This window comes from Emydura macquarii, unplaced genomic scaffold (assembly GCF_026122565.2).
Source record: "Emydura macquarii macquarii isolate MOO-44397 ecotype Brisbane River unplaced genomic scaffold, CSIRO-AGI_Emac_v2 contig_1876, whole genome shotgun sequence".
Taxonomy (NCBI): domain Eukaryota; kingdom Metazoa; phylum Chordata; order Testudines; family Chelidae; genus Emydura; species Emydura macquarii.
Genome location: NW_027132013.1, coordinates 16,856,410 through 16,868,753, shown reverse-complemented (window position 1 = coordinate 16,868,753; position 12,344 = coordinate 16,856,410). Strand labels below are relative to the sequence as shown.

The window sequence follows — 12,344 nt, the reverse complement described above, 5'->3', positions numbered from 1 at the left end:
TAAAGTGGCCTACTTTACATGTTATGAATATTAAAAACATTTATATGGCCTAGTTAACTTACTAGCATTTCGCAAACAGTGATAAGACTTGCTCCCTCCCTGGAAGAGTTTGCACTCCTAACAAGACAGAACAAACACAAGATAAGACAGGACGATAGTACAGGCAATGGGGGGTTAATGGATGGGATTAATGAGGAGAAGAAAGAAGGAATTGTTTTGAAAATGTGGGTTTTGAAGATCTGAGAGGGTGGCTCTGAGATGAGGACACCCAACCTATTACAGACAAAACAGCTTTATTCAATGCAGCCCTGTACCTTGTGCAGTTATGTACATGAGTGCAAAGTGCATGTAAACCGCTACCAAATCAGAATGGTAATGATTTATACACCCACTTTGTACCCATGTAAATAGCTACGACAGGGTGCAAGACAATGGTGAATCTAGCCTATAGGGGGCAGTGCAGTAGAAGGCAAAAAGAAAAAAATGAAGGCAAGTATGCTGCAAACAGCGGAAAAGTAAGAGCAGAGATGTAAGGCCAAGATAACATCTGGAGCACATTTATTTTACACAGCTGGGCAGCAGGGGTTTCAGACACAGATTTAAATTCTTTTCTTGTATCACCCACTGTTTTTCCATTGCTGTGCAGTTCATGCCGTCTCTCCACTCTTCAGCATGTTTGGATCGATCTCACTTCATAGCTACTTAACAGTGACAATCGTAGCAAACAAACGTAAGTATATGCTCAGTGTCCTGTTATGTGGAAATACATTAACTGCATTAGTATTTCCACTGGAAATTATAACTTATGTCCATTAAGTTCAGCCAGCTTCCTTACTCGATAGTCTGCCAAAATGACACCTCTGCATTTTCCATAGCAATATCTTGTCAAAGTCACCACTGATGTTTGTCACAAGTTGTTCAAATACTTTTGATCCTTTCTGAAGGGAGCAAATTCTATCCTTACCTCCTGCTTCCTTCCTCCCGCTCCTCCCCCCCATCCAAATGGGTTCAAGTATCTGAGCTACTGAGACCCTCTTGTGACCAGCAAACAGAGCCTAAAACCCAGAAATTACTAGCAAAGATGTCATGTAACTTATCTCATGCTGGACGCTTTTTATGTTATTTACTGGTGTAAAATCAGGAGGATTAAGAGCTCTTAATATTTGCCTGGGACTGGGTCTACCAACTCCTGCAAAAATAATGGTTTTGGCTATTTGGGTTTCCTGCTACTGCAAAGTACGTGTGCGTGTGCGCACACACCCTCTCTCTCTTTTATAAATGTTTACACACCCAAGCTGCCAGGAATCTCACTCCCATCACCACACGTTTCTGTATCTTTGGGAGTTTGTTTTCTTATCAAGCAGCTGCTAATATACCTTTTTGCTTTTGACCAGAAGCCTAGGTATTTCCCAAGGTGCCAGCAGTGCCTGGCAGAGGGTGTACCTAAAAGCAACGGTTTCCAACTTGGGCCATTCCTACCTCTCAGCGGATGGAACATAAGACCAAAAGAAAAGAAAAGAAAAGATTAAACAAACAAACCTTAAGGACACATTATAGGTGAAAAAACAGAAAGAGGCATGCCTGTTCACTCCACCCCCACATGCACAATAGTTGTGCAGGCTGCTGAAGAACTGGTGCATGCAAGGAGAAAAGACCCCAAAAGACACTGGGAGAACATGGGAGTAAAAGAAATGTACCTTTACCCACTCCCAAAAGCACAACAAAAATAGGACTGTGACCCAGAAGATATAATACACCGGGGAACTGGTCCTGACCTGCTTCTCTCACCAGCAGAAATCAATATAGAATGGTTACTCTACCTGGTCTAAACTCAGTACACATTAAAGCATTATGACTGAGAAAGGACATTCATTACACAGGGGCTTATAATTTTCTGAGCTGAGGACAGGTGCCTCTGGCAATTTTGGTATTGCTGTTAAAATTAAAAAAAAAAACAAAAAAAAACCCCAACAGCCAAATCGCTCCATAATTATAAGAACTAGAAAGTCCTGGACTGTATATGCGCCAAATCCTGAATCTTTATTTGGTTTAAACTTGGCAGTTAGGCTAACCACTCATTATAGTCATTGGGAGTTAACCAGAGTAAGGACTAAGGAAAAACTGAGTAAAGAACTCAGAATTTCACCCTATGTGATTTTCCTCTATCCTTTAACAATGCGCTGAGACATGAAGTTCTTCTGTGCCTATTTGAGGCAAGTACGTTGAAATACAGTGTTCACTGATTGAGAGACCAGCTATAGATCAGCTTAAATTTCCCTGTGCTGGAGTCTTCGTCACCTGTCCCAAGCAATGTTACAATGTGCATCCAATTCCAATTTTGCAAACTGTAGTTCTCTGCATTGAAATCTGAAACAAAGTGCACAAAATTTGAAATTATCAGCAATGAGCAATACGCTGCTCCCTTTGTAGGCAATGATAAAACTCCCACTGATCACTGATGTCATCATGTCCCATGAAAAGATAAAGGTAATTCAGGAGAGGGGCCAGCAGACCTAGTGGAGCCTTTGAGATGCCATCTTTAACTATTAGGGATTATTAGGAAGAGACCTAGTAGGGCGTGGGGGAGGAATTATCCCATATCTGCCTAATGCAGAGTTTCTCATCCTTTCCTCTGAAGCATCTGGTACTGACCACTATCAGAGATAGGATGCTAGACTACAGAGACCCTAAGTCTGATCCACTCTAGCAATTTCCATGTTCCTCTGTGTGTGTGTGGACTGGATAAGACTCATCTCCCCTCTCTTCTCCATCTCATCTCTTTTTAAAATGCTGTCACAGAGTGAGCTTGGCTAGTAAGGAGCGAAGGCCCAGCATTGGCCAGTGCCTGAATCTGATGACCAGGCTCATGTGATGGCATTCCAGAAGCAGCATCTACTACAGATGGCCACAGAAGAGGCCCAACGAATTTGGCAACCCCCAAAGCCCATTTGTACCATACAAACTGCGAAGTACCTTTGTAGGCTGCACTGCACTAAAGAGCTACTCTACCTACCCCAGAAAGCGTGACATTACATTCAGATAAACACGCCCATATGTTTACTCAAGTTCTTTTTAAAACCAAAAGCCATGATTAAAATCAGTGCAAAAATGTTATTGTAATATTACACTTGAGAATGGAGGGGTCTGATTTTTCAGCCCCCAGAGAGGTGTGCATATGTACACACACAAATTCCCAATCTGTGTGTGCACGGGGCTAGTCTGGCTTGTATTTATCCGGGCACATGCTCAAAAGAGGGATCTGCTTACGCACAAATTCATACATACCTCATGGCTGAAACAGGCTCTTACAGCCCAAATTTAGATTCCATCAAAATTCTCACCGGACATCAGTGCAACCAGCATTTGGCACAGAAGTTTGGAAACAGAAAGCTATGGTAGCAAGTGTATGTATATCCTATTGCATACATTTAATATGAGGCACAAAATATGTGCAACCATACTCAATATAACATACACACAATGTGTTGAGTTGATTGCTATGGGACATGTAACTGAGAGTCCAATCCTGCATTCCTTGTGCATCCAAAACTCACGTTCAGATTAGTGTAGTTTGGGTGTGCAAGGAATACAGGATTGTAATCATTGTGGCGCACACTCCACTCTCATCCTAAGGCCTTTGAGTAATTACTGTTGCTCTGTATAAAGTACAGGAGACCAGATTCAATGAAAAAGCCAGGCTCCATGCAATTCAGTCATGAAATAGTTATCTGTACTGGCATCCTCATTTGGACTTGGTAACCCTTGGAAAGTCCCTGGAATGACGTTTCCAACCTAACAATTAAAAAGGGTTTAATTATAGAGAGGTTCAGAGCTCTGGGAACAAGCACCATTCATGGAGCCAGTAAACAACTGCAGCAAATAACATGCTCAAGCTGCTCTCTTTGCTGGTTGCTTCTCACTTCTGGCAAAAAGATAAAAAGTGAATCTAGAAAGAGAAGGGAAATTAGCTTAACCAGTGTTCTATTCTTAAATAAATAAAAAAAAAAAAATCTGGAAGGGACAGACTCTGTGGGTGTTTGCTCTCGCTTCGTTATTTTGGCTGTTCTTGAATATCGAAGGAGAGGAAAAAAGATCAGCAGCCAGGGAGACAAGTTTAAAGTCCAGTTCCTGAGACTGAAGCAAACAGAAGAGGAAGTGGGAACAGAGATCATTTGTTTTAAGTTTTAAATGTGCTCTCTCTTAGCTGGGCTTGCATTCTGGACTCTGCAGTTATGGTTTCAGTTCTCCTTGGAGGTCTGGGCTAAGGGAGGAAGCAGAATATTCAATACAATAGTGAGATGCATTTTAAGGAGGAGTTTATGTATAGTACAAGTCTCAGTCTGGATGGAGTAATAACAAGGGGCCAAATCCCACAGCCCTTACTCTGGCAAAACTCTCACTCCCACTAACTTCAGTGAGATTTTTGCCTGAGTAAGGACTGCAGGATTTGACCCAGCAAGTTTCACATTTAAGTAGCCCTATGTTAGAAGCCTTGAAATGTAAGCTTGTTACAAAGAAACCGCTCCTCCCTTCTGCCATCAATATCAATATACATAATTCTTTGTGTACAAAAATCTGGAACTGATTATTTTCTAAGAAGCGTTACTCCTCCCCTCACCCCCTAACTTTATGATTGCAAATTGCGAAAAAGTGCCTTTTGGGGTTTGGGGGAAGAGTGGAGGGCAAAGGCAGAAATTAGCAAACACCACTTTAAGGACTAAACACATTTTAATGATTTAAATTAATATGGATGTGAGTTATTTCCTTTAGCAGAGCCTGCCAGGTTTCAATAAAAATTGGAAAAAGCCGTAGACTAAGGGGGTGGGGGATGTGAATCAACTTGAAGACAGTCAGCCTGCAAAAATGCAAAGACAGCAGCAATGATAAAAATGGATTCAATCAATTTAAATCAAAGTAGACAAATCCAAGCCAGCCCAAACTGGAAGTAACTCTTTATAGTTGTGAAATGCAATGCACAGCTCAGCTGCCGCCCTTAAAGCTTAAACAAATAAAGTCTAAACAATCTATGTGTGCTCTGGTGTTTTATTTTACATTGATTAAACAAGTTCCTTGTTAAAATTTGTCGGGGGGGAAGGAGAGTCAGACAGATTCATAGTCTTATTTTGCCTTTCTAAAGAAACGTGCTTATAATTAGGTGACCTAATTATATTGCAATGGAAAATGCATTTAACACACAGAGTTTCATAACAGATCGAGTTAAAAGTGTTGTGGAATAAACATCTGAGGGCTGGAATGGGTGACACTTACTGTAAAGGACGGAGGTGACAAAGGACAAATGGAAATATGTAGGAAAGAAATTAAGAGTTTAATATTTCCACTTCAGTCTGGTCTTCCATTTCAGAACTTTAGAGGGGCAGAGGGGAAACTGATCAGCTTTCTGCAAACCTGTTGCTTTCCTGATGCGAACAGCAGATAAATAAGTTCATGGGTTTTTTTTAAAGTCAGTCAATCAGTCATGTTTCAATCCACGTGCCCGCTCCTTTGTCATCCCGCCAAAGTAACAAAAATTAATAAGAGTGAAATCAAATCTGAATGGACTGAAAAACCATCTGTTACATTCAAAGGGGAGCACAAAATGCAACGGGTACTCATGCAGAAAGCCTACCCCGTGCAAACACACAAAATAGTGGTGTAGCTTTCAGTCAAGCAAAAGGGGGGGCCCTCGTGTTGTCACTTGCTATCTGATCGCCTTTGCAGAGACCATCTTTAAATAAAAATATGCCCATGTGCTTGTCAGTCACAAGAAAAGCTAAGCAGCTGAAAGCTGGGTGGCTGCTTTACCGGGGAAATAGATTTACCCGGGGGGGGGAAAACCCCAGTACAGAAGCATGCAACTGGTGTCCAGGAGGAAGATTGAGTCAAAAAAAGCAAAAGTTATTACCTATTTCTCAGTCAATAGCATGCAAACCAAACCAAACAGTCCTTCCTCTTTAGTTTCACAGTAATTACAGCTGCGGGAAAGGAAGATGAGTGTCTGCAAAGATCAGTTTTGTTTTGTTCTGTTCTTCTGCTACCCCTCCCCGCCCCGGCGGCTGATAACGCAGCTACACTGGCCCGCACACACTTCCCCCCCCGGCTGCCTTCACAGCCCTCCAGTGGCCGTTTCTTTCCCCTCCACAGGAGAAGGAAAGCGGGGAAACTACCTTGGGGGCGGGGGATTCGGGCACTCGCAGAGCCCGCTGCAAAGACACAGCAGCTCCAGTCCCGAGCCGTTTTGCAAAAGTTCAGCGCAAGCAGCGGGCCGGGGGCGGGGAGGCGGCCCAAAGTGGGTGCAGCGAGTCAGTGATGTCACCCCCCCCCCCGTTGCATAATTCCTGCACTGACAAAGGAGCGCGGCGCGCGCCCTTCCCCCGCCGCCTAAGCACCTAACCTAGTTGCACATGCACAAGCGGGGCGGGGGGAGGAGGGAGGACTCTGAAAAACTTTCCTCGTCTGTAGCCAGCGCAGGCCAGAGCTTGACTCCGACCGGCCTTCTTCTGCTCCCCTCCCGCCCCCTTCTCTTGCGCTGCAAAGTTTTCTCGGGCCTGCCCGCCGGGGTGAGTCAATCCCCGTGTCAATCACCTTCCTCCTCCCCCGCCCCGGCCGTCCCTGGGCCGGGAGCTCCTCCCCGGGCCGGGCTGGAACTGCCTTCAAACTTTATAAATTGAGTTTAGGCGCAGCGCGGCGGGGGGAAAGCGAGCGGCCGGCCGGAGGAGAGCGCTCCGCTGCTGCGAGGCGTGGCTGGCTGGCTGGCGGGCGGCTGCTGCTGCTGCTGCTGCTGGGCTGGCGGAGCGGAGCAGGGCGGGGAACTAAGGAGTCGGAGCAGGGCGCTGCGGGGAGGCTGTGCCTTGCTTGCAACGCTGCGCGATCCCTTCCACTGCCGGGCTAGTGCCGCTCTGCTCCTCTCCCCCCCCCCCCGCCCCCGGCCGCCCCGCGATCGCCGAAGATGTCCATGGCTCTGGTGTCTCCCACCATCTTCGACCTGAGCGAAGTGTTGTGCAAGGTAAAGGGGGGCGCCTGGGTGCGACGCGTCGGGCTGGGGGGAGAGGGGAGGCGCGCGGGGCTGCTCGGCCCCGGCCCTGCCCTCGGAGCTGCAGGGAAAGGAGCTTTTCTGCTCTTTAACCACGGCTTGGGACGGCGCCTAAACTTTCTCCCCAGCCCTTTGGCTGCTGGGGCCTCGCCTCGTGCGGCGGCGGCGGGGGGGGAAGGGCCGCCTCGACGATCATAAGTTGTGTCAATTGCTCCTTGCTTGACCAAGATGGTAGCTGGTGGTGGAGCAAGGACTTGAACCGGGGTCTCCCAACTCTCCCCATTCTTCCCGGTTCGGTTGCTCCTTGCAGTCCAATTATTCTCGCCTTCTCCCTCCCTGCCCTCCTTGTGGCTGGTGGTTTCATCTCTTTCCTGCCAATCGGGCTGGCCTTCCTTCCTTTCGCTGCCCCTAGGAAGGACATAGCCCGCCCAAACAAACTTGCTAACTGTTTTGAGTGCCTTTCCGGGGTTGTTCTCTTTTCCTTTTAAAACCTTGCAGTGCTCTTCTGGATCCCAGTTAAGTTGCAAAGAGAATTCGTATTTAATGTGGCCACGCTGTTTGTGAGTTCCTTTTCACTGTCTCCCCCCCCCCCCCATTCTCTCCCCCATACCAAACCTCCAGGGAAAAATACTTTCTAATGTGTTAATCACTGCGTTTTGCAGAGCTGTGTGTTTTTAATGCTTGCAAGTATAAAATCCTAAGAATCCAAGTAGTTGTGTTAAACTTTAACTTGTTAAATACGTGTCCCTTCTTCCTGAGTTCTGTGCGTTTGAACTGAGATGATTTTAAAAGTATTGGAAATGTAAACCTTGCTTTTTTGGGTGCATATGCGTGTGTCAAGGCAACTTCTGGCTTTATAGAGTTGACTTTTTTACATGGGGAGTTGTTAGAAGGAATCTTAAAATCGAGTTGGAAAGTTTTTTTTCTGCGTTCTTGCTCAGCCACTTTTAATTGCTTAAGTTTTAGTCTGCTGTAACACGCCTGGTCTTGTTGCTATAATTTTCCCGGGTTAGCTCTGCTGCTGCTTTGCTCCTACACTTGCAAATGTAGTTTGGGGGCAAAGCGATCTGGTGATGAAGTTCCTTTAATAATCTTTTCAGGCCCGTGTGCAGTTTTACTTTTCTTATTCTCCTCTTCCCCCTTCAGATCAGCTTCGTTCCTCCCCTCCCCCCTTTCCCCGGTTGATTTATCCTTTGTTTAGCCAAATTAGGTTTAAAGACACATTTTCTTAGTTTATAATAGCTGATTTGAAGAGAGAGACAAAAGCAAAGTCCTTTAACCTGAACAAACTGATGGTCAAGAAAGTACTCCTCCTGCTCCTGAGATTTTTCTGATTTGAAATGATCAGTGTAGAATGATTACAAGTAGAAGTTCTAGAGACTGACTCAGTTTTCTGTATTTACTTTCTTAAGAGTTAATAGTGAAACTGCACTACAAAAACAGGGTTAGGAGTGACCCATTCAATGGGTGTGAACAAGAGTGGTGCCTCACCTTTTAAAAAGCTCTGCTTCTCAAAGTAACCGTGACTGTAGCAAACCTGTCTAACTTTTCTTCCCCAAAGAGGGTTTTTAATGTTTAAAACAGTTTGCAGATAAAGTAATGGTTCCTGATCCCTTCCAGACTTTCCTTGCAGCCCAAAGGCTTAATTGAAAAGGAATCCTCTTGTGGTTAGGGGTGAAGACTGGCTTGGATCAGTTGAAATGCTATTGCTGTGCTGGAGGAGCAAGAGAAATGGGATTAATTTAGATCAGTAATTAGCATATTTCCCAAAAAAGTTTCATGACCCCACCAATTTGTCTCACATACCCACACACCCTGTTCCTGAAGCAGGACTGTCCCAGATAATGCTTCTGTACTCTTGTGTAGTGCAGAAAATCTATAATTCTCAGTTGCCTTTGAAATTAGAGGGGTCTGTGAACAGGGTGACATAATTCAAAAGAGGAGAGATGACAGAAGTGCTGATTCTTTTGTCTGGAAGGGATCCTGAACCTGGGGAAGACTGATGCTGTGGGTCTGGAGGTGGAGGGGAAGGTAGTTGCTTGGGGCAGGGCAGGACCATATACATTTGGAAGGAAGAACAGTGGGTTTGGCTCTTCCAGGCACCACTGGGTGTGGGTAGGTGGGGCACCCAAGTTCTTGCCTAGGGCGGGGGGAGGGAGGGGGAGGTTATATATATATTGCTGGCCACTGTGTGGGTAGGTGGAGCACCTGGTTGTTGCCTGGGGCAATGGGTGCCATGTAACAGGATGATTTGCAGTCATTGGAGGTGGGCTTATTAGAAGCAGGGTTATTTTGCAGAGACATGGGGCCGGTGAAGATAGAAGCTAGGTTTGAGATGGGGGAGGAGGGGGCATGTGGTCACCTTGTTGAGGGATGAGTGGCATTGGGAATGGGCTGCGGGGGGGGGTGCTGGAACAGGTTGGGTGACTGTCTCTTGCTTTCTCTCCACAGAGTAACAAGATGTTGAACTACAGCTCTTCAGGTGTTGGAGGGTGTCTGTTGGATAGGAAGGCAGTGGGCACCCCAGCTGGCGGGGGTTTCCCCAGGAGGCACTCTGTCACCTTGCCCAACTCCAAGTTCCACCAGAACCAGCTCCTAAGCAGCCTCAAGGGGGAGCCAGCCCCTGTGCTGGGTCCCAGGGAAAGCCGTTTTCGGGACCGCTCCTTCTCCGAAGGCGGCGAGCGCCTGCTGCAGCAGAAGCAACCCGGGGGACAAATCAACTCAAGCCGCTACAAGACAGAGCTGTGCCGCCCCTTCGAGGAGAATGGTGCCTGCAAATACGGTGACAAGTGCCAGTTTGCCCACGGCATCCATGAGCTGCGGAGCCTAACCCGCCATCCCAAGTACAAGACGGAGCTCTGTCGCACTTTCCACACCATCGGCTTCTGCCCTTATGGGCCTCGCTGTCATTTCATCCACAATGCCGAGGAGCGCCGTGCTGTGGCCGGGGGCCGGGACCCCACCCTCGCTGACAGACCCCGCCTCCAACACAGCTTCAGCTTTGCTGGCTTCCCCAGCACCGCTGCCAATGGGCTGCTGGACAGCCCCACCTCAGTCACCCCACCACCCATCCTGACCGCTGACGACCTTCTGGGCTCGCCCACCTTGCCAGATTGCGCCAGTAACCCCTTCACCTTCTCCAGCCAGGAGCTGGCCTCTCTCTTTGCCCCCAGCATTGGGGTGCAGGTGTCCACTGGGGGTTCACCCACTGCTTTCCTCTTCAGGCCCATGTCTGAGTCCCCCAACATGTTTGACTCACCCCCCAGTCCTCAGGACTCCCTCTCTGATCAGGAAGGCTATCTGAGCAGCGCCAGCAGCAGCCACAGCGGCTCAGATTCGCCCATCCTGGATAACTCGAGACGTCTTCCCATCTTCAGCAGACTCTCCATCTCTGATGACTAAACTGGGGTTTCCTCTTGCCCTCCTCCCACCTCTATTACAATGTTAAACTGAGCACCCCTCTCTAGTGCCCCCCAATCTCAGGGTTAGATGTTAACAGAAAAGGTCCACTTGCCTGTAGTTGACTCACTGGCTTAACCTTAAGTGCCAAATTACAATAAAAAGCAATAACCGTTTACAAAATTAGTGCCTTTGAACATTTTCACTGTGACTGTATTACCTCTCCGGCTGCAGAGGGCACCAGCAGCCTCCTTTAAAGCTCTGTGCACTTCCAGATGTGCAGGGAATATCCAGAACCAACTGCTCCCTCCGCTGGCCACAATAATGCATTGTCCCCTTTCAGGCCATTCTCCCCTCCCCTTCCCATTGGCCAGTTTTCTGCTAGATTTATGGCATGTGGACAGCTGTTAATATCCAGCCCTTTTCCCCTTTAAAAACTAATCTTGCCTGGATCTGCTCAGGTCTGCAGGAGAAGAGCTGAGAATGGACAAAGATTGTAACACGAGTGGGACTTGTGATTCGGGGAAAAGCCAGATGGACTATGAAAGACTTGATTTTGGTGCTAAAAGTTCCCCATGCATACATGTGACATCTAAAAAAATAAATAAAAATAGAGGGGGTGGGCTAATGGAATTCATTCCACACACGCAAGTTCCGTGTATTCCAAGTTCCAGTAGACATAGCTTTAATGGTTTTGCTCTAGAGTACATTAGATCTATCTTAGAGCACTCACGCCAAGCTTTTTATTATTTTTTCTGGGTTTTTAATTTTGTATAACTTTTCAGAAATTGGAGAGCAAATTTTGCTTGTCACTGCACAACAATATAAAAAAAGCTTATTTAACTTATCAAAACGTATTTATTGCCGAAACCTATGCTTTTTGTTAATTTTGTTCATATTTATCGGGATGATGAATCCATAGAATATATTCTTTTATGTTTAAATTATGATCTTCCATATTAATCTTAAGATTGTGAAGTGTCTTTTTTTCCTTTCCCCCTCCCCCCCCACAGTTTAATATATTATACTACAATGACATTTTTTGTAACTTTACACTTTTTTGGTTATTTTATTTTAAAAAAATGAAAAATTAATTTAAAAAAAATGCAAAAACTGTGTTTGGATTATTTATTTTAGAATTTCCCCCCCCCCCCCCCTTTTTTTTGTGTTGGACTGCAAATTGAGTTAATGTGCTTCTTTGCTTTTCCTCTTTCTCCTCCTCCTTCCCCTCCCCCCTAGGTCATACACACCTGGGCTTTAGAATGTATGTGCATAAGCTCTGTTGTGAGACAGTATGGAAGGAAGACATTTTACTTCCTCTTTTTTTAATAGCTTCTTAAAGGAGACAAAAGCCTTTGGCTGAAAGTGCCTATTTGAAGACATTCCAAATGCAGTTTCTTTGCGTTTCTGTATTCCAAGTTTGGAGTTTTCCTTGTTGAGGTGAATGGGACTGGCACAAAGAAAACAATGAATGTAATTTTTTCCCCCCTGTTACTGTTCACTACATTGCTTTTTTCCCCTCTTTGTGAGTTTATTTAAAAGAAAATCTCTTTTGTAACGACTGTTTGCAGTTTAAATCAATAAACCCCAAGTTTTTTCAAAAAACTGACAGTGAAATTGGTTTTTCTTGCAAAAATGAGAGAGCCACTCAAACGCAGAGTACTTCCTCCTAACCCACAATCTACACGGGGCTTTGGTACACCACCTCCTCTTCCTCTCACTGAGGTGAGAATATGCTGATCCACTTAAACAAGCAAATGGGTACATTGTTCCTTGCAAGAAGACACGTGCAGTGGCTTAGTCAATCAGGCTTTGTCGATCCTCCTCATGTTTACATTGGGATCTTCCTCTTGTCTTAACTTTCAAGTCACTTGGTCTGTTCCCACAAGCTTCCTCTCCTGATATTGGTATCTGG

The 12,344-nt window shown here is 45.9% G+C and overlaps 1 protein-coding gene and 1 long non-coding RNA gene across 2 annotated transcripts; one reads left to right on the top strand and one right to left on the bottom strand.

Annotated features, from left to right (window-relative positions):
- Positions 1–474: 474 nt before the first annotated feature.
- LOC137159462 (uncharacterized) lies at positions 475–6,624 on the bottom strand. Its single transcript, XR_010921634.1, has 3 exons — positions 6,165–6,624; positions 5,903–5,972; positions 475–4,261 (listed from the first exon to the last, which is right to left on the bottom strand). It is a non-coding gene; the product is annotated as an uncharacterized lncRNA (long non-coding RNA).
- Positions 6,625–6,774: 150 nt separating this feature from the next.
- On the top strand, positions 6,775–12,034 carry ZFP36L1 (ZFP36 ring finger protein like 1). Its single transcript, XM_067557798.1, has 2 exons — positions 6,775–7,003; positions 9,482–12,034. The coding sequence occupies exons 1-2, from the start codon at positions 6,947–6,949 to the stop codon at positions 10,430–10,432; spliced, it is 1,008 nt and encodes a 335-aa protein (XP_067413899.1). The 5' UTR covers positions 6,775–6,946; the 3' UTR covers positions 10,433–12,034.
- The last annotated feature ends 310 nt before the right edge of the window (positions 12,035–12,344 follow it).

Excerpts from the sequence above, each read along its gene's own strand:
- ZFP36L1 (XM_067557798.1), top strand. The coding sequence starts at position 6,947 with ATGTCCATGGCTCTGGTGTCTCCCACCATCTTCGACCTGAGCGAAGTG. Across the intron at positions 7,004-9,481 it reads TGAGCGAAGTGTTGTGCAAG|AGTAACAAGATGTTGAACTA; the intron begins GTAAAGGGGGGC and ends TTCTCTCCACAG.